At 41.6% G+C, this 25,762-nt stretch overlaps 4 protein-coding genes across 7 annotated transcripts; 2 read left to right on the forward strand and 2 right to left on the reverse strand.

The window, feature by feature from the left end:
• Positions 1-33: 33 nt before the first annotated feature.
• rab20 (RAB20, member RAS oncogene family) lies at positions 34-5,098 on the reverse strand. The gene is made up of 3 exons (XM_079518769.1): positions 4,958-5,098; positions 4,142-4,759; positions 34-1,456 (listed from the first exon to the last, which is right to left on the reverse strand). Exons 2-3 carry the CDS (start codon positions 4,329-4,331, stop codon positions 867-869), a joined length of 780 nt encoding a protein of 259 aa, XP_079374895.1. The 5' UTR covers positions 4,332-4,759; positions 4,958-5,098; the 3' UTR covers positions 34-866.
• On the forward strand, positions 5,037-14,731 carry naxd (NAD(P)HX dehydratase). 3 transcript variants are annotated; one of them, XM_079518755.1, is made up of 13 exons: positions 5,099-5,278; positions 5,989-6,177; positions 6,273-6,459; positions 6,587-7,051; positions 8,512-8,662; positions 8,757-8,802; positions 9,455-9,543; positions 9,971-10,079; positions 10,273-10,323; positions 10,444-10,548; positions 12,252-12,372; positions 13,413-13,533; positions 14,371-14,731. In XM_079518755.1, exons 3-13 carry the CDS (start codon positions 6,363-6,365, stop codon positions 14,519-14,521), a joined length of 1,506 nt encoding a protein of 501 aa, XP_079374881.1. In that variant the 5' UTR covers positions 5,099-5,278; positions 5,989-6,177; positions 6,273-6,362; the 3' UTR covers positions 14,522-14,731. The 3 variants fall into 3 exon arrangements, with proteins under 3 accessions (XP_079374882.1, XP_079374881.1, XP_079374880.1); XM_079518756.1 differs by lacking the exons at positions 5,099-5,278; positions 5,989-6,177 and adding an exon at positions 5,037-5,090; XM_079518754.1 differs by having other exon boundaries at positions 5,989-6,459.
• A 523-nt stretch (positions 14,732-15,254) lies between these two features.
• ing1 (inhibitor of growth family, member 1) lies at positions 15,255-19,514 on the forward strand. 2 transcript variants are annotated; one of them, XM_079518234.1, is made up of 4 exons: positions 15,255-15,759; positions 17,176-17,356; positions 18,074-18,222; positions 18,558-19,514. In XM_079518234.1, exons 1-4 carry the CDS (start codon positions 15,703-15,705, stop codon positions 19,191-19,193), a joined length of 1,023 nt encoding a protein of 340 aa, XP_079374360.1. In that variant the 5' UTR covers positions 15,255-15,702; the 3' UTR covers positions 19,194-19,514. The 2 variants fall into 2 exon arrangements, with proteins under 2 accessions (XP_079374360.1, XP_079374359.1); XM_079518233.1 differs by lacking the exon at positions 15,255-15,759 and adding an exon at positions 15,771-15,915.
• Positions 19,515-21,330: 1,816 nt separating this feature from the next.
• ube2al (ubiquitin conjugating enzyme E2 A, like) lies at positions 21,331-25,363 on the reverse strand. Its single transcript, XM_079519090.1, has 6 exons — positions 25,103-25,363; positions 23,306-23,386; positions 22,949-22,974; positions 22,482-22,571; positions 22,307-22,395; positions 21,331-22,092 (listed from the first exon to the last, which is right to left on the reverse strand). Exons 1-6 carry the CDS (start codon positions 25,144-25,146, stop codon positions 21,964-21,966), a joined length of 459 nt encoding a protein of 152 aa, XP_079375216.1. The 5' UTR covers positions 25,147-25,363; the 3' UTR covers positions 21,331-21,963.
• Between the last annotated feature and the right edge of the window lie 399 nt (positions 25,364-25,762).

A 25,762-nucleotide genomic window follows, 5' to 3' on the forward strand; every position in this document is an offset into this window, starting at 1 on the left:
TGATCTCACATGCTGCTAAACAACTGCGTCATGGGATTTCAAAATAAAAATCTTTATTATCGTAGCATCTTTAAAAAAAAAAAGAAAACATCAACACTGAAATTTACAATGAGTAGTTCAATACATTTACAGTGCAGATTATGTGCAAATGAAATGTAAAGGATCAATATCACAGCAAGTAATGAATCATAAAAGCAAACAAAGTGATTTTTATGCATTAAGGAATCCTTAAAATAGGACTACTTTACACAATACAACGCGCATCTCAGGTTAACAATTAGTGCTATAATAATAAATTGACAATATTCACATGGCAGCCATTTTTATTATGTCATAAATTATTTGTAACCCCACCTCGGAGTACGACATAAGAGAAAATAGCCAATGTGCAAATATGGTCAATAACATTAGTAACATTCTCATTTCAAAACTCTAATAGCAGTGATTGACTGATGTGTATCAATGTAAGTGTATCAGTAGTAGTGATTGATCATAGACACACAGGACCCTGTGCTGCACATTATGTAAAAGCAGCTTCTATCCATTTCATGGAAAGGTTTCAAAAATGTACAAATTTGTATGCCAGCATTAAGTTATTTCCTGCATCTCCCAGAGCTGCAATCCTTCAAATATCATTGCAGATGATAAAACACTATATTGCTTTTGAGCATTGATTGTCTGACAGCTTCAACTGTGTGTGTGTGTGCACGTACACAGTATAGCCAATACAACTGATCTCTCAACACAAGCTCACCAAGAATCACAATCTCAGTATCTCTTTGTGACCATAGCAACTTGTAGATGAAACTTTAAAATAACAGTCACCTTTCTGTTCATGGCCACTCATGGGAGACCTTCGGCAGGCCCTAGGCGCAGCAGGAGGCTTTGGACCGCTTGCCGTTCACCCCGCTGCACTCCTCCAGGTTAACGGTGGGAGATCCATGGTTCTCATTCCTCTTCCTGAGGATGGAAGGCAGCACCAGGTCAAACAGTTTCTCAAACAGAAGGTCCACGTTATACCCAGTCTTGGCGCTCGTCTCGAAGCATATCTTCTCGGCGGGTAGGCTGGTCTTTTCGTCCAGGCCCTTGTAACGCAGTATCCTTGCGTACAGTGCCACCGCGTCGTCACGGCTAACCTGTTTCACCGCCGAGAGGAAGGTGGGGGAGGCAGGGGGCGTGGGGCAGGAAGAGGGAATCTCCGGCTCTGTCCTCTCCTCCTCGCTCTTAGCGTGGTCGTCCATGGCCCCAGCTGTGGCCAAATGGGCCTTGGGGTCTGTGAGGTCTGCCTTATTGCCGACTATAGCATAGATGCAGTCGTGATTGGCGGTGTCAGTCAGGGAAAGGAACCGCTCCTCCAGCTCGGCCAGGCTCTGCCAGTTTGTGACATCGTAGGTGAGGATGATGGCCGCTGCACCTCGACAGTACATGGAACCTAACCCATGGAACTGCTCGCGGCCTGGGAGTAGAGAGGTAGCTATTAGTAATGCCCTGATGACAACTGACCATTCAAACTCAATAGGCACATGCAATCATAAGAAGGGCAAGGCACACACATATTTTCAAAAGGATTCCAGCTGTAACACCATGGAATAACAACACAGCCACATCGGTGTTACTATATTGACTGTACAAATGTAACCAAATGGCGTGTGTGACGGTGTGGGAAACACACCTACTATACAAATCACAATGACGCTTTAGAACCATGGACAAAGGAAAATAAGTTTACATTGTTCTTCAGAAAAAGAGAAAGAAGAAAATAAGTTTACATTGTTCTGTTCATCAGAAATACAAAAATGCTGTAAACCATAAAGTAGAAAAGAAAAGTAGAGACCATGAGCAGCTGTGAAACAAAGGGAACCTTTGTTGATGACATATGCAGCCAAGATTCCTGAGGGTACAGTGTGTGAATAAAAGAATGACCAGTCTGCGTGCCGTTTTGATAATGTAGAACTTTGGTAACATTCCTTTGAGCTATACAGATGAAATGTCTGCGTCACCCTTCTGTATGGGGGCAACCTTTTCAAGTCATGGTCTCTTGGTCTCTTTCAGGGAAATGGAACAAAGGGTTGTTTTTTTAGGGAAATGTTTGTGAAGGGTCCTCACGCCATACACTGGTGCTATTGTGAAACACAGCTGACCATGACGTGACATAGCCAGGTGATAATGCGTCCATTAAAATAGGGGGGAATTAGTTGAGAGATGTTACGGAAACCAAAAGTCAACCGCACAAATCTGGCCCATCTTATTAATATATGCATTAGTCATCCTTTGGAACAGAACTGTGCTACATTCATTGTCAACGGGTGAGTGTGGAGAAGACAAAAAGGTTAAAAGCATGACGTGAAGTCAGGTTCTGCCAGTGTTCCTATCACAGCCATGTAATGTGACTGATCATGTGACTGATGAGAGAAACAGAGTGGAAAGGCCCTGAGCTACTAAGACTATTCAACTTCCGCAGAAATCACATACTGAACCTCATTCAGAGCGCTTTATCGGTGAGTAAAAGGAGTACAACGCTCTACTGTCAAAAGAAAGGAAAAGGAAATTCTGCAGAAAATGTCACAAACGCGTTAGGACAGGTCGCATAATGGCCATCGTCACATAGTTTAATCCCTGTACTGATAGCTCCTTTAACTTTAATGATTCAGTGCTGATGCAACATTTCTGTAACCCACAAGAAACACAGGAGCATTTGAGGCCATAGGGTTTATGGAACTCAGACTCACTGGAGCCCCTTATCTTTGTAATACACTGTGTGAGTCCGACCACACTTTTAACCAAGATTAATATTTACTTGGGACGGTCCACTGTAAAATATTTACACAATGTCAGGGGGAAAGGTGAACAGTGGTGAACTTTATATTCCTTAAGGCTATTTGTACACATTGGCTCTAAACTTGTTCTTTGCAACGGATGAAAAAATACATCGTTTTGCAATAGTGGGGATATATACAGTATATCTGGGGATGATGGCAAATGATTGGGTAACTCTGGAAAACAGATTGCGGAGATCTGACATTACTTCCACTTTGCCCTATATTATGTCACTGGTCAGTGGTGGTCACACTCATCTAACCACTGTGTGTAAACACCAGCCACCAGTATTTGGGAAAGCATTGGCTACATATGAGCTTAGCTTAATATGATATTCTAAGGTGCTGGACAAATTAATTCGATTTGGTGTGGTCGGCATCTTTACTCACACACCTGGCTAGAGCCCATTCCCAACATAATGTTGTTTATCAGAGCTAAGTGACCTCAACGTATCCGATTGTTCTGTATCCAATGCACACATTCACAAATGAAGTTTGTGTAGTAGAGTGAGACAAACATCTCAAAACTAATAGCCGGATTGATTGCCTGGAATTTGTTTGTGTATGCTCCTCCAGAGCATACACAAACAGTGTAAAGTGACCCCATGACTTTTCCCCCAGTGTCACCATCAGCAAAACTGGGTTCCTGCAGAGCTGAGATAACTGAACTTTCCGACAAACATTGCAGTTTCCTGCTTTACGGTTGAGGTTAAGGTTATGGTTAGGTTTGGCCTAGCCATGGTTCACATGATTATTCATGACAGTCATGTTTCAGGGCTAGGTTTGGCCTTTCAAAAGAGCACTGGCCTGGGGAGATTTTCAGGCCTTGGCAGGGGTCTACACTCTGTTGTTGTTGTTCAAATTGTATACAGTGATTTCATATATTTATTATTTACACATATTACAAATTAAACTGTATACTTGTAGTGTAGGCTATAACCTATTTACCGTACTAGAAAACAAGTGTAGTGAAAATACCTGGTTCTTCTGAGAGAGCAATTTGCTCAGCATTGGGCTGAAGTTTATAGTCTCATGTCATGAGTCATGCCAAAGCTTAAAATCCTGAGATAAATGTTATCTCTGAGTGTGGGAATGCCTGGAAGTGGAACCCAACTCCAAATGGACCCAAACTCTTGAGAGTATTTATGGAACCTGCCCTTACTATGTAAAACGAGGAGTTTTACTGTGTACAAACCCTCAGGAGGACAGTTAAGTTATATAATAAACCACGCCAGGGACACACACACACACACACACACACACACACACACACACACAATGTGACACAATAAAACTAACAATATTTAGAAAAAAGCGAGCATTACCAGCAGTGTCCCAAATCGAGATATTGTAAGGACCCCACTGTTTGAGGTAAAACGCCCCTCCGACGGTGCTGATGGTGTCTTTGAACTTCCTCTCCGTGTACCTGTGGAGCAGAGACGTCTTCCCGACGTTCATGTCTCCCAGAATCACCACCTTCACGTCGGGTTTCTTCATCTTCGACATCTCGGGCATGTTTGGTGCTCTTTGGTGGTTCAATTCGGGGGTGTTGTTAAAAGATCAACAAGTCCTTTTAGCCAGTCAACTTGACGTTGCGTTCATAAAACTCCATCAGAACAAAAAACGAATTGTTTACGGTACCGTATCCGACATTTGTTCCGAGTTTAAAATATGGAGGTTACAAAATAACAATGAAGCTAGAAGAAAGCTGACTACTGCTATCCAGAGTGGCTCATCTTGTTGCAGTCAGACGTGAACTTCAAAAAAGTATTGAGGTGAAACGGGAAGTGAGTCAAAAAGTACAATCTCTTTGGTTAGCAAAGTGGTACGTGCGATTTGTCCCACCGGGGTCGCCCGGATGAGCGGATTGTTGTGTTCTTTCTTGTACTCGACACAATCCACCGTTCTATTACACAATGCCAAACCTACACTAGTCTCACTCACTGTGAAAAAAAAAGGGAAAAAAAGTTTTATTACACGTTGCAACTTGCAACAAGCACAATAAAGATGAACAAACCAAACAAGTAAAACACTTTCATTCAGCCACTGACGAAATATGACAGAAACATATTATTATTAACTATGCAAAAAACATTACTCTTGTAGAGAGAAATAGCCTACTACAAAATGTGTCCATGTACCTTTAATTGCTCCAACCAATTGAATTCCAGTAAATATCAAAGCTTTCTTCCTGTGTTGCACAGGACAAAAATAATAAGCTCATGATCAAGAACATTGTCCTGTTCTCAGCGGTGACACGCAGAGCCAGTTTAGGTAAGAAGGATCCGGGTTGGCATAGAAATGAATGAGGTGGTTGTTGTGGTTGACATAATAATAGTGAGGTGGAAAAGTGAAAGGCAGAGAGAGAATGCCGCAAGCAGCGACTCAAATGGTCGCCTTTTGCTTCATCACAGTTGCGCTGTCGATTGTTGTAACACTGGTCTATGTGAATAATAACGAAGGTAAAGTATAAACGGCGTTAAGATAATCATAGTTATTCCGCGACGTTTAATATCGTTGCTTCTAAAAGTTGTACACACAACAAATCTTTTGGGCATTTAGCATTTCAGTGCAGGGGACAAAATAATAACAACAAGAAGGAACTGTCTCTCTAGGACCTCGGGCAGATGCCCTAGCAGGCAGCATGGACGATGTGGGCGGAGCAATACCACATGAGGTTTAGACCACTGAACTGGGGTCAGTTTGGCATTTGATCCACTCATAGTTAGACGTCGGGTTGTGGGCGGGGCTACAGGTCCCAGGTCAGTTTTGACGGCTAAATGTCACCCAAAGAACGTATTTTGACGTAGATGATAAAGGTTCTAGACACTGGCTAGCATACGAATAGTTTTTACAGTACAGGAAATTGCTTATATTTAAAAGCTGGGAATACTGATTGCTATAGGTGGCACAAAGTTGGACGATCCAATAGTTTATTTGGAGTATACCGGAGGGGCGAGTATCGCGGCTGTGATGAACGTTAGCAAAAACGGGGCAGCAAACCGCCGTATCAGCCGTCCATCATCATCATATCCGCAGTGTGTCAACATTTGATCCATTTGCTATCTAGTTGGCTTGCTTTGCTGTTTGTTACGAGGCGACCTTACTTTTGGACCGATCGGACTAAATATGCATGCAAATACAACGCGGGGTTTTCTGTGGTCGGATGTAGAGACCAGAACCTTGCTGAACATCTGGGGGGAGCAGGACATCCAGGTAGCGCTGGACGGAAACTTCCGAAACAGCTTTGTCTACCGAGATGTCGCGCGGAGGCTGGGGGTGATGGGCTTCGAGAGGACCTCGGACCAGTGCCGCGTGCGGATTAAGAGCCTCAAGAGGCAATATTTGCTAGCGAAGGAAGGTAATCTACGGAACAACGGGCAGTATCACAAGATATGTAAGTTTTACGACACGATGGAACGGATTTTAAGCAACCGACCTGCGATTGACCCCCAGGAGTTCATTGACAGCGGGGCGTGTGGCGATGAGACGGGGGATGGCGCGGATGAGGATGGAGATGATGCTCAGGATACATACTCGGAGACCATGGGAGAATGTCCCATTCCTGCGGAAACCGAAGTGAAGCTGGAGTATCCAAGTGTTCCCATTCCTATTCCCGTTAAAGTGACAGTGGGGAACAATGGTGAGTGCACAAACTGTGTCCATATAATACCAGTTCTATTATTATATTCTGTTAAAACAAAATGCACTGTTCAGACCTGATTTAGACATTTTTAATAATTTACTATTTCGGATGCTTTTAACTACAGGTGGAACACTGAGGCAAAACAAGAACGGTGGCCAGGGAGTCAGTAGTCTGTCGTCCGGCAAACCGAAACGGCAGAGGAAGCGGCGGGCAAACTTCCCCATGGAGAAGCTAATGGAGCAGTTCCTGGAGCAGAGCGCCCAGGCTGAGGAGTGCTTCTACCGGATGGAGGAGCAGCGTCTGCGGGCGGAGGACCGTCGGAGAGAGGTCGAGCACGCCAGGGAGCTCCAAATGCTGCAGATGCTTGGCCAGATGTTCTCCAGCATCTCCCCTGCCAGCTCTGCTCCCCCGGCAGAGGCAGCAGCGTCCAGGACGGTTCCCCCCTCCGCCAGTGCCCCTGTATACTCCACCAGTGCCTCTCCCTCTTGTACACGTGGCCAGTCCAGTCATCATCACCGACGTCCTTCAACCCCGGCAGATTATTTGAACCAACAAAGTCAACAGTTCAACCCAGATCCCAATTCATTAGGTATTCGTTTTTTTCTGTGATGTTGTTGGAGCCTCAAGATGGAGACCTCAAAAGATATATCCACAATATTGGCAAACACGATAGAGCCATTGCTCTGCTACAGCAGACCTACAATTGTGTTTTGCGTGAGGTTCTTTCTTTGTTTTGTTTTGGGGTGGTTTCTCAGTGCAGTAGACACTATGGGCCGGCTCAGACAAGGCATTAAAATGCATCTTGGATACTCTGGCTGCAAGCTTTAAACACAGGTCTGAACAGTCTTGGTTTTTCCTCAAGGCGTCTTGGTATCTTCTGGGTGGTGGAGAGGTAAAGCACTTGCCCACTACTACGGCAGAGAACCGGGCGTTAGATTCTCAATTGTGGTGCCTCTGGCTGGGTGCTTTATCAAACAGTTGCAGAGTTCACAGATGGGAAGCCGCCAAGGATTGTGTCCTTTTTGTTGCTCTATTAACTCCTACTGGTTGGTCAAAGTGTCTGAGTCACTGGGCATGTGTTATGCTCTCCCTGTGAAACTCAGTGCTGCCATGTGATAAGTGGCAAATCAAAGGAGGCATATGGAGTAACCCTCCACCAAGACCCAGTACACAGGGGCATTGACAAATTGGGAGAAAATTGGGATACGACACATAATACACATTATGTAGTGTAGTGGGAACACAAATGTGTCCCTGTCACCAAGTGCATCCTATATTCAATAACATTGCATGCGGCACATTTTGGCTAGTCTTTGCCTGTAAAGGTTTGTAAATGTTGGTTAGGTGGCGTTATCTACAATGCCTGAAAACTTTGGAAAGTCCTAAAGATTCACTGCAGCAGCTTGCATCTTTCTTTTTCTTTTGTCAAGTAATTCAATTGAGCAGTGGATCTTTTCACTAGATATTTATATGGATAGCTTAATGTTCCTGTGAGAATGACGTCTCTTTGTTTTAAACAGGGACTTACGTTCTCCAAAAAGGCTCTTGAGAAAACACTATAGAGGCCCCCAGACGGGCCCAGAGGGAATAAAAACACTTAAGATTAAGTTATTTACAATGCATCAGATTTGTATTTAGCGGAGGTGGTTCAGCACAAGCTATTCTTAACACCATGTGGGTAAGTTTATACAACAGGTGACAGGTATCTGCATTAAGTCTATCTCAAAAATGGCTTAAGCAAAAACATAAGGGGATAGTCTTATTTATCAAGAGTGCATGGAACATCTTGAGCGACTCGGTTTGCCTGGTGGAAGACTGTTTTTGAGCATGATTATTTGCATATTGAGCAAATAAGTGGACACTAAAACACAGTTGAGACACATTCCATTTTAAGGTGCAACAGCAATCTATCTCAACTGGATGGATATAGACACGAGCTGGATATATCTGGATACAACCAGATATGAATTCTGAACTGGGCCTATGTACAGTAGTATATCATCAGCCTCAGCTGGAATTAAATTTAATCTCTCACTGTGTTTCTCCCAGTCATTGATCGCTACTACAGCTTTGGCTCCAAGGGGCACAGAGGGATGGATGATGACATCCTTTCACTGGTGAAGAGTATCATCCCTCCACTGACATCAAAAAAGCACAAGGGTCAAGATGGAAGAATTGGGATCATTGGCGGTTGCCAAGAGTACGTTGTGCAATAGGAGTGCATTTTAAATGATGTGTTGATTCTCTATAGAGCCTTGTTCTTAGTTCTTTCCCTCTTCTGTCTGTCATGTCAGGTACACAGGAGCGCCATACTTTGCTGCCATCTCTGCACTAAAAGTGGTAAATGCACATCATTTTCAAGCTTGAACAATCATTAAAGGGAGGGACACTATCATGGCTTTCAACATTACTACACTAGCTACACTTATCCTTTTAGCCCAAAGGTCTGACTGTATCTTGTGCTGTTTGCATTTCTGACTAATAAAGTATTCAGCTCGGTGGCACTGTGGTTAGTGTCTGCCCTGAGATCAGGAGGTTGGGTTAAATTCTCGGCAGAGTCGTTCCAAAGAAGGGTTCGATTGGGTTTGTATTGTCCATGTAACATACTAGTCATATCCAAGGGAATGTAGTTGACTTGTACATCAAGTTACCTCAAGCTACAGAAACAAGAGACCTATGGGCCACATGTCTACTTACTTATCATCGCTTTAACATTATCTGTACATTATATATCCCCTCCACAGTGTACTTGTTGTAGGGCTAATGTATCACTCAACGGGTATAAAACTGAGCAGTCTTCTGTGTCTGTTAAATGCAGCTGAAGTTGTGCTGAAAGGTTTGCTCCAGTGATGTCACTGGATGTTCTTAAAAATGTACTGAAATGCACATTGCACATCAGAGGCATGATAGTGTTCCTTTAACATTTTCATCCGTTCTTATTAGTTTATTATAAGTGTAGTATAGTGACATTGTGTCTTTGCTCTCTCTATAGGGTGCTGATCTGTCTCATGTATTCTGCACCAGGGATGCTGCAACTGTAATCAAGTCATACAGCCCTGAGCTCATAGTCCATCCTGTACTGTGAGTATGCTTTTTATTTTTCAACTACAATATACAGTATACATGAACACAACAATTGTATTATTCCACATATTCAAATATTCAGAGTACTGTAGGTGTAAACACCATATGCCTGCTTTATACAAAATGTCTGGGATATTGAGACGTGAATTATATACCGGTATTTTTCTTTCTTGTTTTACTTTTGTTATTCATGGTGTGCTTAATGCTCACTTGCTCAGTTGCCAACTGGTCATGTTAAAAACATGTTAAAAACATGACCAGTATAGTATAAGTATAGTAGGATTAATGATGTGATACGGTATGGAGATACTGTACCATATCCATATCCAAATCAGAGCTTAACATGGAAGTGAGCTGTTACCCCATGATGCTGTATGCATGTAAAACATCCTCTTTGTGGCACATTTGTGTATTATTTATATAGGGACAGCCCCAATGCAGTGGAGGAGATCGAGAAATGGCTCCCAAGATTACACAGCCTGGTGGTCGGTCCAGGACTAGGGAGGGAGGACGCAGTCCTGAAAACAGCCAAGGCATGTGAAATATACCTACAGTATCAAACACTAATTTTCCACTGTGTTTTGTCTGTCTACATTTTCAGCAACTATTTGACAAATGCAATAGCATTTTGAGCACCTGGTTAGACGATCAAATGTCAAGTATGTATTTTGTTTGTAATTTTCTGATCATTAATCATCTTCAATTGAAACTTTCCTCCCTTTTTAGGAGGTAATAGAGAAGACAAAAGCAAGAGATATTCCTATAGTTATTGATGCAGTAAGTCCTCATCTTGTTAAATTATTGGCTGTGGAAGAGATTGTATTTTAATGGCAAACATTAAAGCGTTGGACTCATTTTACAGTGTAGGTGAGTGGTTTGTTTGTTTTTCTTCAACAGGATGGATTATGGCTAGTTTCACAGCAGCCATCTGTCATTCAAGGGTACCAGAAGGGCATTCTTACACCTAACTTCATGGAGTTCACGCGACTATACGAGGCACTGGTGGGTCTTATTACATTACATAATAGCTTAATCGTGGTTATTTGACGATTATGCAAAAAATGATAATCATCTCAGAATCGTTTCCATTCATCTGTATAAAATCTGCTTAAAACATGTGCATAAATATTCAAGAACTTATAGATCTGCTATTTTCATGAGGGCCGCGAGACGCGCCACATGAAAAAAAAGCTGACCACAATCCAGTTCTAGCCGCCCACGGGCGTGTGCACGAAATGAGCATGCGCGCGACAATTTCACGGGACTGCGCCCGCTTGCGTCAAGTCAACGGACAACGACCCTTAACTTCCTCCTCACGTCAAAAATAATCTCATTGAAAAATAATTATTAACAAAGGCGCGTCAGTCAATTACCGTCTGAAACTACCTTAAAAGGCAAAAATAAGGCCTGGGCCATGGCTCAGTGGTCTGGCAGTGTGCAGCGGGTTCGACTCCCGATCCCGACGGCCTTTACTGCATGTCTTCCCCCCCATCTCTCTCCCCGTTTCCTGTCAGCCTACTGTCTGTCCCTCCATAGAATATATAAAATAAAGGCAAAAGCCACACAAAAAAAGGCAAAAATAAATGTAATTTGTATGTTCCAACCAAAAACACAATTAAATCGTTAATCACAATTAACTGAATGACATTAAAACCCTTAGACTCCCGTTGACGGAATTGACGGATTTAATCAATAAATCCAGATATCCCGTTGACGGATTTGACGGGCTGTCAATCGGGAGCCTAATCGGGACCTTAATGTAGCGATGTAATGTTCCTAAAACCGGCCGAAATCCGCGCGTGCATGGTCGATCACGCACGCGCATGATCGCGCATGCATCGCTGCGTAAAATGCGATGTTTTGGGCTTGATTAGAGCTTAATTTGACTTAAGGTGGCCTTACACTAGCCGATTTTTTTCAATCTGAAATCTGATAGCACCACACACTACAGGATAATCGGAGCGGGGCAGAGCAAATATCAAACATTCTTGATGTTGATCGGGCCGATCCCGATCGCGCTTTGAGCGGTCGGGCACCCCCCGAGCGTCAAAAATGCCCGATTATCGGCTAGTGTAAGGCCACCTTTAGTTATGAAAAAGACGATGATAGCTTAGCATTCCGGACATCTTTCATTGTGGCACACTAGCAAAGCTACTACCGGATATTTTGATCCAAACCGGATGTGGTCATCGTTCACTCGCTCCTTTTGGTCAGAATCGGCACAATGGTGACGTTACCGCCACCATCAGGACTGATTGTCCCAATACTATAGTCTTGCCCTGTCAAAATGAGATATAGTGTGTAAATCGTGGATTTTTCTTTTGGCATTAAAATGATGAATTAAAAATATGAATATATGTCACAAAAGGGCTGCAATTGGGGGTGGCACTTAATCATCATTAATCAAGTAAAATTTCATGACAACCCTAGTGGGTTTCTCAGTTAAATTCAACATGGGACTAATAAACAGCAACATCCTGCATTCAAACTGTGTGTGTGTGTGTGTGTGTGTGTGTGTGTGTGTGTGTGTGTGTGTGTGTGTGTGTGTGTGTGTGTGTGTGTGTGTGTGTGTGTGTGTGTGTGTGTGTGTGTGTGTGTGTGTGTGTGTGTGTGTGTGTGTGTGTGTGTGTGTGTGTGTGTGTGTGTGTGTGTGTGTGTGTGTGTGTGTGTGTGTGTGTGTGTGCGAGCGAGCGACAATGTTTTAGCACCAAGAACCTATGGACAGCGATGATCATCAGAGGAGCGCCATGCAGCTCAGTGTAGCTATGGGCAACGTCACTGTGGTGCTCAAAGGGGAACAGGATGTAATCACGGATGGCACCAAGGGTTTGTACTCAGCATCCACCACATCCAACCACTTTAACATTTAGACCTGAGGACAATTATTCTACAAATGTCTTCTAAATCCTAACAGTTTTCTGAAAAACCCATGTTTCTATGTCAGTGGTTCTCAAACATTTTCCTATCAAGGACCCCCAACAATATATGTAATTGGCCGCCGACCCCTATCTGAAAATATGTTGTTCCAGGGACCCCCCCCCCCCCCCCCCCAGAAGCAAAGATTTGAGTTAAAAACGTTCGCTCTGAAAGAATATACATTCAAAGATTTGCCGCCACATTTTCACGATTTTTCGAAAATAGCAGATCTACAAGCTCGTAGCGTGGCACTCTGTGCCACGCTATGGGCTTGTAGATCTGCTATTTTCCAATGGCTAAAGTATAACATAATGCTTATAACACCATAAGGGGTTCCCGTCCTGAATGGTTTAAACTCCAGACTTTAAACCATAAACCATAGTAAACTGGACATGAGTTGGCTCTGCACTTTGACTGCTTTCTTCTGTCTACTCTACACCAAATTTCTTTGCCAAAAATAGCCGATGCGTTGTGAGCATGTAGATCAGATATTCGTGGCTGTCTGATGTTCCCTCCATTATGGATGATAGGGTTCAAGTGGTTAAATACTTCAGCTCAGATACAAAATTAAAAAACAAATGTTTATGATGACTCTGAATCAAACTTAATTGTCACATCATATTACAGGTAACATGGGTGACATTTTTAATTGTGCTGCAGGCCCATCAGTGATAAAAGCATAGAAGTAGAATAAAGTGCATAAAATGTGGCTAATCTATGTAGAGAGATCTTTCCTCAAATGAGCCTTAGTTCTTTTACTTTTTGAATGACATCATTCAATATATTACATGCTAAATATTTTTGTCAATTGAGAAATCAATTAACACGTAGAATATATATATTACATGCTTACACTGTGTGTGTGTGTGTGTGTGTGTGTGTGTGTGTGTGTGATATCTTAATATAATAAGCATGTAATATCACTGTCTGATAAGTGTCCTTGTCTACAGTGACCCTTTGCGGCATTGAGGGCAGTGGGAGACGATGTGGAGGACAAGGTGATCTTCTCTCTGGAGCTCTAGGTGTGCTAGCACACTGGGCCTATTCTTCATCTGCAGGACTCGACAAAAGGTACAGACATAATATGCTAGTTTGGCAATGTATGTATACTCTGAGTGTATATAAATGAAACCAAATGACCCTCTCGAGTTACAAATTGATAAATTAACACAGTGGATCTTACAGTGTTGTACTTTATAAATCTCTGCTGTCGGGAGGAAACCTCATAACTCCAAAATGTTCATTTTTTAGGAGATGAAAAATATACATTTTTTTCAGGAAATTAAGAAAACCTTGTATTCTCAATTACTTCCATGAGAGGGGGAGAGGTGGTGGAGTTAGGGCCGATTCATACTCCTATTTTAGAGCCGAATAAAAGTCGGTTCGGCAACGGCTCTGTAGAGCCTACAGTGTGACGTCATTTGAGGTTCGGGGGGGGCAGGTACCGTCCTAAAGTCGGCTCTTCGGTGCTACTGAAAATTTCTGAGGAGCCGAAATCATTTCGGCACTACAGCGCCGAAACAGCGGTAAAATAGGAGTATGAATCGGCCCTCAGTTATTTAGCAGACATTTTGAGGGTTTTGTCCAAAGCACTTTTTACTACTTTCCATTGGTTCAATATTTTCAACAACAGGGTGTTCAATAGCACTGACAGTGATTTATGCCAAAAAAAAATGTAGTTATGAGGTTTCTTCCCGACAGCAACAATATGCTAGTTTGGCAATGTATAGTATACTCTGAGTGTATAAATGGAACCAAATGGCCCTCTGAATTACAAATTGATAAATGAACAGTGTCTTACAGTGTTGTACTTATATTGTATATTGATTGTATTATTTTAAAAGCCGTTAAGATATTGGCTGGGATGCTTCCTAATCTTTGAACAAATCTGTCTCATCCAACTTTCAGTGTAAATCCATCAATCATCGCAGCGTTTGGGGCTTGCTCCCTGACCAGGCAATGCAACAGTCACGCATTCCACCAACACGGCCGATCCACTACCACCTCAGATATGATCCAGGAGATAAACACAGCCTTCAAAAAGCTCTTTGAAAATTGAAGAGGGGGGGGGGGGAGTGTATAGTGGTTCTACTGGATGTGGTGAATTGCTCAAGAGTTGCTCAAGACTCAAAAGTCTGAATGGGGTGGTTTGATGCAAGGTATGAGAAATGGCACCCCAGGAGAGTTTTCATACTCCCATGCTCACACAATAAGATGGTGCTGTGTTAATTATATGCCTGTTTGAATATGAAATAAATATCAGGAAAAACAAACAAACTGATGCTGTTATTTGATTCTGTCGCACTTGCCACGTGGGGGCGATGTTGACAAAGGTAAAGCTCTTTTGACTTTAATCATTCCTGATTTTATGAAAAAGAATGTTATTTCTGAAGGGTTGAAATATGTACTACTCCGATATGTGCACTCTGTTAGGTGTAGCTCTGTACTGACTAGTGTACAGCATCGCCACCATTTGGTAGTATAAAATAAGTGTCCCAAACGTTTCTGTTCTGGGTTCTGGGCTGGCCTGCCTGGCCATGAAGAATTCGCCACATAAAAAGTAGGATTGTTAACATTGCGAAAACGTTTTATCAGTGACTGACTACCCACACAGAAATGACAATACTTCACGTGCCGTGTGTCCATTTCACGCTGCAGACACGCAAAACTGTGACAAGTTACAACCTAGCCCCACCCCAATGTTCCCTCAGTCCCTACGCTCATTCTGTAGCGCTACAGAATGAGCGTGTAGGTAGGGACTGAGGGAACATATTGGGTAACTGGGGCTATAGTTTGTAACGAAATCTAGGGTTGACACTGACATCATTGTGTTGCGTCGTCGCCAATGTCGACCATCTTTCATTTCGTTACAATGGAGAGATTTGTTTGGATAGAGTTTGCGACCTAGAAGTTTATTTGTTCCGTGTCTCAGCCGTTTAAAACAAGAAGAGTGGAGGATTCATTAAATTACTACTGTACTGCGTATGTTTCTTCGCCAAATACAGACATATATATCTCTTCCACCACAAAAAAGGAGTTGCGCTCGCTGGCCCACATTCAGAGGGAGACACCACAACAAAAGGCTGCCTTCCAGCAGCAAGTCTGTTTTCGTCACATGGCGGTGTCGCGCGGCCAAAGATCGCCGACGTACAAGCTCACCGCGAGTCGCGACGCGACGCGCTGTGATCTTGTACATCAGTTTTCCTCGCGCGACACCGCAGTGGGACGAACGTTAGCTGCATGCGCACGCGCACAACCGAAGACCTAGCTGAACCCATTGCTAATGTTGCTAACCAGGTTGGTTCAGTTGGTTGGTTGGTTGATGCTTGGTGGGTTGGTTGTTTTCATGTTGTAGTATTTTAGTAGTCCATGCGACGTCGTTTGTTGTTTCACATCACGGCTAAGAACAGCAAATGCAGTGCAACGATCACCACGCAGAACAACACAGTTAAGGTAATTTATGTAAAGTATAACTCACTTGCTAAATGCATTATTAAAGCGTCTTGATCTTGACAGATTTGCATACTGTACGCTAAACACGCTAACTTACTTGGCTAACTGTTATCGTGGCAAACCGTGGGTTATAATAAAACGCTACAGCAAGTGCTAATAACCATTTTCAATTATTGCATTGATTGCCGTTTACTAGCTAAATGTTTTTCCACTCGGAACAATGAAACGGTAATAACGTAGTAGTTATCACAGTAGCGCGTAAGTAACCAAGAGAAGTCGCCCATCGTTTGCTAAACCAAATGTGATCACATTTTTACATCACGCGTAAACATATTTGGCAAGACCATAATCTTATCGTTATCCTATTGGCTTTAACGTAACGTTGTAGGCTATACCGATTAACCGTTAGCAACTTTGTTATACACTGAGTTAGCGCTACCAAGTAATTTAACGTAACGAAATGTAAAACCATATTTGCCTAAAACTCCCGTGTTTGTTTGTGTAGCAAAATATGCTGACACTCTAATGTAGCGTTGGTGAAGTGCGCAAATCTAACAGCAACCACGGTGAAAACTAGTACATTTTCTATCTTTCCCGTAGTATCTTATCCATGCTTTTTTGCACTTGTCTTCAACTATCCCGTTTCGCAGACGACGTACACACAACGGTTGTGGGTGTGTTTCATTTACAGAGTACGTGTGTTCCTTAACACCTACTGCAAATCAAACAGTACGTTTGCCTGTACTGTTCACGCTGGTATTGACAAAGTACTAACAACTAATGAAAGTTCATCTGTGTTTACCTGTCAAAGTCTATAGCAGACACTTTGACAGATGAGTTTCATTATTCTTATTTCTTATAGCAGCTCTAGTATGTAAAAGGGTCTATGAAAGTGGTGACAGTGACACCACTAGTAGTGTAGACCTTATTTGATTGATTGATTGAATCAGTACAGTACAGTCAAACAGAAATGTGATCAGTACAGGGTACAGTCAAACACGTTGCGGTCTTGTTTCCATTCAGGTCCTGGGCATTCAATTCATAATCATATGGTATCAGTACAATACCAGTATACCTTCCACTAATAGTTGCTAGATGTATTCATTGCAGAAGATGCTGTATCAAAAGTTGTTGCTTTATATTTTCCACACTTTTCTATTCATTGGTGACCGAGGTTGCACTTTCTGACTCTTGAAGTCATTTAAAACTTCCCATATGTCTTAAATAAATCAGTCACAACATATTTATTTTTCTCTACAGGAGCGCTGGGTGGAACCTCCTTTTGACGAAGACACACCAGCAATGTTGAACCCAACTAATGGGGATCCAGTCCTCGTTGTTGCAAATTATGTCGAGGAATATTTGGATCTGGTCGAATCACTTCCTTTCGATTTACAGAGGAATGTATCCCTCATGAAGGAAATTGATGCAAAATATCAAGGTAAAGAAACTAGTCCGTAGGAAAGAATGTTAACCCATTCAGGCCTGATTTAAAAAAAATGTTTTCTAAATCATGACAATTTTCTGAAAGATTTGAGGCACATTTTAACGATTTTTCAAAAATAGCAGACCTACAAGTTCATAGCGCGGCACTCGCGCTATGAGCTTGTAGATCTGCTATTTTTCAATAGCTAAATTATAACATAATGTATGTAACCACCAAAAGGGGTTCCCGCTCAAAATGGTTTAAAGTGTAACATTTGACACCTGCACAGCTGCACTCATACATATCTAGGTGTGACAGGAAACCTTACTGTGATGTGAATGATAATCAATACTTCCTTGATATCAATGTTCGACATTATTTTTGAGCACATTTTAAGAGATTAGTGATTGCAGAAATCTCAATCTGACAAACGGCCCATATCCTAAATTATTTATCTTGCAATCGTGCAAATATAGTTGCAGTAAACGTCTTTCTTAGTGGGTCTATTAGACAGCATTGTAATTGAACATCTGACTGGTGGGTGGGAGGGAGGCTGTGTTGATTTTGATTTACAGTGTACTAGTGTAGTAGTATTTTTCTCATTTCACCACCACTTATTCATAATTAAATGTTCCAGTATGACAATTTAAACATTTTTGTACACAGTGTGAGAATGCTGTACACAACACCTTGTCATTTCGCTAATTACATACCTCATTTTGTTTCTGGCAGATGTACTGCAGGAGCTTGATGATGCCTATGAACGCTACCGCCGAGAGTCAGACCCCCTCCAACGACGCAGGCTTCAGCTATCTATTCAGAGGGCCCTTATCCGCAGCCAAGAGCTTGGAGATGAGAAGATCCAGATTGCTGGTCAAATGGTGTGTATGGAACACATTAAGTATAATCTAACAATGTTTCAGCGTGTGTATGAGCCTGGCTGTGGTGTATAATGGTGATGGGAGTAATGTTATGCGTACAAAACCTGCACATTTTACCGTACTACGATGTACAGGCCAAATATGTTTTTAACTTCTTTTCTCAAATAGCCATCCAGGCCAAAGACGTGTTTAACGTTTTTTAACATTTATCTCTTTCTAAAAAAAATAGAACAAATCTATGTTAGCCTGTGCTGAACTATTGCTACTGCCATTTAGCTCTGTATGAGATAATAAATATTCCCCCCCCCAAAAAATAATGCAATGCCTTGTTCTAGGTGGAGCTGGTTGAAAACAGAACGAGACAAGTAGATTGGCATTCGGAGCTCCTGCATTCATCACAGGAACCCCCGGAAATTCACGTCCCCCCAGCAACCTCCACGCCAACCACCCCAGCTTCCATGACATCATCAACATCTGCCGCCATCACTCCGGGTAAGGCAAGCCACCATGACAAAAGACGTGATGAGGTTACCCCAAGCTCAGCCGGTGTCGACAAGTCTGGAGGGAAACGTTCGAGACGCCAGAAAAATGGGGAGAATCGTGAAAGCTACGTGGGTCTAGAGAACAGCGAGGACGCCGGCATGGGGGCGTCACGGGAAAAGAGGGCTAAAACGTCCTCCTCAAAGAAGAAGAAACGGTCAAAAGGTAAATCTGAGAGAGAAGTCTCACCTCCAGACCTGCCTATTGACCCAGATGAGCCAACATACTGCCTGTGTGAGCAGGTGTCCTATGGGGAGATGATTGGCTGTGATAATGATGAATGTCCTATTGAGTGGTTCCACTTCTCATGTGTGGGACTTCATCATAAGCCCAAGGGCAAGTGGTTCTGCCCAAAGTGTAGGGGTGAGAATGAGAAAACCATGGACAAGGCCCTAGAAAGGGCCAAGAAAGAGCGAGCATACAACAGGTAGCTACTTCTGCCTGGTCCAATGAACACTATTAATGTAATGTATTATATTCATTTTGTGGCTCTTGCATTTGTATTCATTTACCTGCAGTTTTATTTGAATGATGAATTGAAGAGAGCTCTTGTAAAGCGTTATTTTTGTAATGTTAAGTGCTAAAAAGCTGTAAAGCTAGATTACACTTTTGTGGTCAGGATTCTCAGCAAAGCTGCATGTTTTAACAATTGTCCTACACTTACATGACCGACCGTAGTTATCGGCTAAGATGTTGTATCATGCATGTAATTACCCATCTTACTGTCCCATTCTGAACTAATAAAACATTTATAAACAAGGTTTATTTTCTGATTGAATATACCATTTTCAGTCAATAATCAGATCAGCCTGTCTGAAAGTTATTCCGTCTAGTCAAAAGGATAATCACGAGTTGTAGAACAAGCTAGTCAGCCCTTAAACCCATAATTATAATTGTCTGTTCAGTTACTGTTCCTGCATGTTATGTTACAATGTAGGCATATGTTCTATCACAAGACGTACTGTATTGGTAGGTCCCATAGTCACTGCCCCTCTGGATCTAGGATCTACTAGACTTTACCTTTAGAAATCCCCTGGCCTTTACGGGAGGGCTCTCATAATAGATTGCACTCCCCTACCACTGTTGCCAGAGCTCCACGCCACAGTCATATTCAAAAATAGCAAAGCAACAACTACACGTTAGACAGAGCATTCCCTTATCTAGTGCTATTTGATACTCACGTTTTCACCACCAGTAACATTATTAGTCACAATGTTAAGTTAGCTTGTATTCAACATCAGCTGTCCTAGACCACAGGAAAATGTCATATAGAGCTTCTTCTCGAAAAATGATATCATGGAAAAGTTGATTTTCTTCCAGAATATAATTCAAAAAGTGAAACATCCATACATTCGATTCATTGAACAAAGTGAAATATTTAAAACCCTTCTTGTTTTAATCTTGATTATGGCATACAGCTCATTAGAATAGTCCACAGGACCACTAAATCCAGGTTGTGTTGACTCTGGAATTGATAAAACAGTGATTATTTAGGCCATGTTATCTGCATGGTGTTGGTCCACTGAGTGAAAACTTAAACTGGTTTTAACACAGCCATCTAAGGAGTACTTCCGTATGTTGACAAGCTTAATGGAGATGCTGATTTTCCTTTTCAGCTCAATTTGGCACCTACCCACAGTGCCAAAACTACTAGTAACTGGTATTACAGCTTAACTGACCAGGCAACTGACCTGACCCCCACAGAGAATCTAGGTTGTATTGTCAAGAGGAAGGTGTGGCAAGTCCGTTGCTCTCCCCAGGTTGGCGGAGGGTGTGTAGAGCCCAGGATCACATTAGATAATTGACAGGGGTGAAAAATGGGTTACAAAATCATGGGATCAAAAAAAAGTGAGACATGAATTTACAGCCGTTATCAAAGCAAACAGTACCATTCATACCCTGAAGAAGGCAACCTGCTTGCTGAAACGTTGGCTTAATAAAGTTTATAGCATCATGACTACGAGCTGTGAGGCCTCTTTCCTTTCTTCTTTTCAAAGTATTATTTCCTGCGGTCAGCATCTCCCCACTACTGGTGTGCGCTCCTACCTTTTTGTTTGATCAAAGCAAACAGTGCCACAGGCTGATCACCTCCATGCCACATTGATGAAATAATTTGTTCAAAAGTAGCCCAAACCAAGTATTGACTGCATACATCAATAAGCTTTTCAGATGTCAGACATTTCGATTAATAGATTGTTTTTAGTGGTCTCGTAAAATAAATATTTTGATGGCATTTTTTGATTTTCATGAGCAAAAAGTTAAATAATTCACTTTATGGCTAGCACAATTAATTGATAATATATGAAAGCATTATGGTCATTGTAGTAATCCAGCAATCAGTCAAAAATACAGACTACATAATTTTTCTGACCATAGAGTACAAATTTCAAATTGTGCCACTGTTATCTACTACAAATACTATTAACATTGAGTGACTCGAGTTTCTTCCAGCGGTGAAATGTCCCTTTAATCGATACACTTGGCTACGTGATTAGAGTCCCTTTAACATAATATGAATGCATTTTACTTTACAAGTGCTGGGAGAAAAATGACACAGGGAACAACCAGTGCAAAATCTGTACATAGTTCAGATGCATGTTTTTTATATACATGATTACAGAACAGAACATGAATACACTCTTTCTGTCATGCATGTAAGAGTTCACAACACAGTCAACACATGGTTTAAAGAGATGGATTAGGGTCAATTGTAGTCCAATATGTTCAGGCTGCAAACTCCTAAAGAAAGGTGAGTGGTCAGGCAGGAGTCCAGAGAAAACTACTTTTGAAAACGCTTTACATAAAAGACCATGGGTACAAGACTGACAAGGACCCATTGTGACTTGTTTATACATCTTGCCAATTCAAATCCAGTCTGTGTGATTTTTTTTACAGCAAGATAACACAGGCATTTATTTTGTCTGAATGCCCAAAATGGTCCTTACTGACAAAATATTTCAAAGGCAAGATTGAGCACATACTTCCCCTGATAGACTGAAAAAAAGAAGTGATTATAGAGGGGGGTAACACTCCCAGCAGGTAAAAAAAAAAAAACTTTCTATGAGGGGAAGGTGAATGTAAAGTGCATAAAAGCTTAAAATCAAATTTGTGAGGGATCCAAAAAATTAAGAGGTACTCCACTAAAACTTGCAGCACACACACGCTCAGTATTGAGAGAGCAGCTACCCAGATTGTGTGTGGTCAACTGTCTCTCCAGCTCTGTTCTACAATGGCTGACACTCGTTTCTCATACTCCCGCTTGTTCTCCTGATACAGCTGTGCTGCCTGACTGTTGGCTGGACTGTTTGGGTTTGGTTCATCAAGCAGGGACTGGGTAAAAAGATAGGACATAGATTCCATTCAGTCAAGTAGCCACATGGACAGCTAGCTAGCATCTCCAGAATTAATTGAATTTCAGTGCATCTGTATGAGAATTCAGCAGATAATATTCTTTTCTCTGACACACTGACACTTTAAACTACAGTAATCATGCTTTCCGCACTGCCCTAATTATATATTTGTCTTCTGTATTACCATGACTCACCTGGATAGAAGTAAGAATAGAGGATACATCATAAGTGGGACTCCAGCGATTCTGAAGAATGTCCAAACATATACTGCCATCTGCATAAACTTTAGATGAAAAACAAAATCAGCATCCACTTGTGTAATAAGTACGACAATTGTACCGATGGGGAACAATATGAAAACATCCCTACCATTTGGATGGAACATCTTTGACACAAATCGTACTGTTGGGGGTTTGTTGGGATATTCTTCTGTGAACTCTACTGTGAGTTTAAATGTACCTGAGAAGAGAAGAGAAGAGCACACCACGGTCAAGGAGTGATATTTAGTGTATACTTTAGTGTTCTGCTCAGTTGTCAGTTTTAGACTTGCAATTAAATATACTATATTTTATTTTGTTTCTTAAAATACTACAGCAAGTGTTGCAGTGTTCTGCATAGTTTTGGTGCTTTCCATAGGGAACAAGATGTGTGTGGATGCATTAAAACAAATCTCCTTTCACTATAAATAAGGTATACAACAGGAAAATTCACTGTAAAAATAGTCTATGATCATAAGTAAACAGTATTTTTGTATCACCTTTACATGATGCAAGTAAACAGTTGTGTTCGTGTAAAATCGAATTTTGGAAGTTATAAATGTCAAATAAATCACTCACCATCCTCGAAAGGTGTTCCTTCTGGACTGTAAACAAAGACCGCATTTCATTAGATGATTCACACTAGCAGCAATTACAGAATTACAAAGGGAAATCTCCATCTCTATAGAGGGTATGCGCATGACATCATCATCAAACCAGGAAGTTATGCCGGAATGTCTACTGAGTGGCAAGACAATACTTTCTGGCCTCGACAGCCCATACATCCACACAGAAAAGTCATATCTGATTGCATTAAACAATGTTAAACTCACTTTGCATGTTGCTTTGCCACTCGATGTGCCATTCACTTTAAGCATGCGCATACCCTCTATTCCCTATATACACACAGACTTTGGCAATGCATGAACTTCTTACCCAAATATGACAGCATTCCACACCATGATGTTGTTTTCAGATGGGGCGCCACTGACACCAGCAGGAGGGTCCTCTTGCAGCCTACAGAACCACCAATGACAGAAAGTATAAACCCCACTGTGGCACCATACTCAATACTGGCTCTGTCTTCGCTTTACCTTCAAAGGACTATTTTTCAATGTAAAGGATGCCGAAGTGGTGCATGCATTTACATTCTTTTTTATTGTTATCAAAATATCAACCACTAATGTTAGTGTCATGAAGAAGGGAAAAGGGGATCTTTAAGTTCAGTTTTGTTTTTATATGAAGTGGAAGCTACATTAACAGTCCTCTAGTCAAAAGGTCAATACATTATAATAAGTAGTCTACAACATGCTGGAAATGTGAAACATTATATTAACAACATCCTTGAGCTGTGGGGGAACTGCCAGAACTGGACGGTGGAGATTCTCAAAACTGAAACAATATTGGGTATGACATTTGATTTCCACCTCTTAGGAAAGTCGATAGTCAAATAGAATTTAATAATCCAGTGGGGCTGGACTGTAACTGAGTTCTGCTTTACTGATTTGATTAGTTTATTTACTTCAGAAACAAATCACTGCAGCATAACACCATCATTGCACCACAATCGAATTGTAACCTCCAACAAAAGGTCAAATTTACAATACAAACTTCCGCATGGTTTGTGCCATGTACACATATCCAGCTAATTCACATGAACTATTGCACAACTTTTAGTCAGAGCAGGAGGACTGGCTGCTAATGTTTTAAACAAAACTGCTTGAAGTTGAAATGGATCATTTCAATACTTCAAAGCCCTGTTCCGAAGGGCAGCCCAAATGTGAAATCCTATCCAGATGGATTCGGATTGGTTTTATGAAACTGTCTGAACAAGGCTAATGAATGTATGTGATTCAAATTTCTAAAAATCTGTTTCTATGAGGTTGTATACGGTTCCAGCTGCATAAAAAAATAATAATAATGCGACTCCAATATGGATAGGCCCCATTCTGAACAGAGTTCCTTGCTCTACCTAAAAAGGTATATTGCACCTTTCTTCAATTGCTTGGGCAATTCAGTTTAAAGGCTAAAAATTATAAAGCCATATAATACCACGATAAGTATGCCCAGGGTGGTTTAAAAGGGAGTTTTTGTAAACCCATAATGATACCGGACAGGCGGACACAATATGCAGTGTGTAATTGTGTATGTATAGTATACACTATAGCATTAGCCAATAATAAAAGGTGTTTTGTTTCACACTAGCCAGGACGGTAGCTTCCTCTTCAAAAACACTCAAAAACAAGAAATGCAAATCGAATCATAAACATTCCCAGTAATAGTGGCGTCAACCAAATCAAAAAACATTTCCAGTAATATTGGCGATAACCTCGTTTTCACAAAACTAAGTTAAAAGTAGTTAACAAGGTACTTGTCCACAGCCATTTAAACCGTAGCCTGCCAACAGGAACTTAGCCAACTAGCTAATAATACAATGAAAAATGACCGCTTGTTGCCCACCTCGCTAAACATAAACTAGCCTACCACAAATAAACATATACACGTTTACTTGGAAACGGGTGTAGGTATACATATGCAGCCACCGAACAAATATTAAGGGTATGCGACACGTTAACTACAGTACACGGTGTTAAGTTTCGTCAAGCCATAGACCTGGCTCTCACGGTAGCAAGCTACTACTTAGCTTAGCTTCGTTAGCTGTTTTTGACACATCACATCACACCGCTGCCTACCAGCATCATTTAATTCCTGGGGAAAGATCGACCGACTCACCGTTTAAAATCTCTCATAAGCCGCCGTCTTGCTGGAGTTGACATTATTTAATGCGTGTGCTACCTAATGTACAATACGTAGATGTTTCAGTAAGCTTATTTTTGATCAAATAAATAGTAATAGTATCGATGTTTTCATATACACCATCACAGTGACACAATTGTGCTTGCGCTTCTCTTGCGTCGTCGGTATCTCAATAATCTCGGCCTGACGGGCCTGGCTAGCATAGCTAGGTACACTGGGCGATACCACTTTGCAAATGATGTGAGGGGGTATACTGCCTCACAGGCCATTATATATTTCACACCAACCCGGTCCTCTGATATCAATTAGCCATATGATTGTGTGAATAATCAATCTGTGCAAAAATATAACCCAAATAATGGGTGAAATAATTGTACTAATGGTAAGCTATTTTGATAACGCATCGCCCGCTCCCCTCCGATTCTCATTTGAGAAGGCAGCAACTAGCAGGGGGCGTGGTGACAGTGACGTATTATTTTTTGCAGTACAGGCTGTGTATTGTGAATAGTATGATCACTGATCAAGGTCGATACTACACCGTTGGCTACATTTGTATTGACAGACAGGTCACAGGTGACTAGACATGTTGAACTTGGTTTATCTTCCACGAGTGTGCGATAGATAGACCTGTTTCCC

Source organism: Electrona antarctica, assembly GCF_951216825.1.
Source record: "Electrona antarctica genome assembly, chromosome: 13".
Lineage (NCBI taxonomy): Eukaryota > Metazoa > Chordata > Actinopteri > Myctophiformes > Myctophidae > Electrona > Electrona antarctica.

Coding starts and splice junctions, on each gene's coding strand:
- ube2al (XM_079519090.1), bottom strand. CDS start 25,146: ATGTCAACTCCAGCAAGACGGCGGCTTATGAGAGATTTTAAACG. Junction 23,387..25,102: donor CTTATGAGAGATTTTAAACG/GTGAGTCGGTCG, acceptor GTGGTTCTGTAG/GCTGCAAGAGGACCCTCCTG. Junction 22,093..22,306: donor CTATTCTTACTTCTATCCAG/GTGAGTCATGGT, acceptor CTTTTTACCCAG/TCCCTGCTTGATGAACCAAA.
- rab20 (XM_079518769.1), bottom strand. CDS start 4,331: ATGCCCGAGATGTCGAAGATGAAGAAACCCGACGTGAAGGTGGTGATT. Junction 1,457..4,141: donor CTCGATTTGGGACACTGCTG/GTAATGCTCGCT, acceptor CTCTACTCCCAG/GCCGCGAGCAGTTCCATGGG.
- ing1 (XM_079518233.1), top strand. CDS start 15,832: ATGCGACGTCGTTTGTTGTTTCACATCACGGCTAAGAACAGCAAATGC. Junction 15,916..17,175: donor CGCAGAACAACACAGTTAAG/GTAATTTATGTA, acceptor TTTTCTCTACAG/GAGCGCTGGGTGGAACCTCC. Junction 17,357..18,073: donor AATTGATGCAAAATATCAAG/GTAAAGAAACTA, acceptor TGTTTCTGGCAG/ATGTACTGCAGGAGCTTGAT.
- naxd (XM_079518754.1), top strand. CDS start 5,185: ATGCCGCAAGCAGCGACTCAAATGGTCGCCTTTTGCTTCATCACAGTT. Junction 9,544..9,970: donor CTCATAGTCCATCCTGTACT/GTGAGTATGCTT, acceptor TTATTTATATAG/GGACAGCCCCAATGCAGTGG. Junction 13,534..14,370: donor TCTGCAGGACTCGACAAAAG/GTACAGACATAA, acceptor TCCAACTTTCAG/TGTAAATCCATCAATCATCG.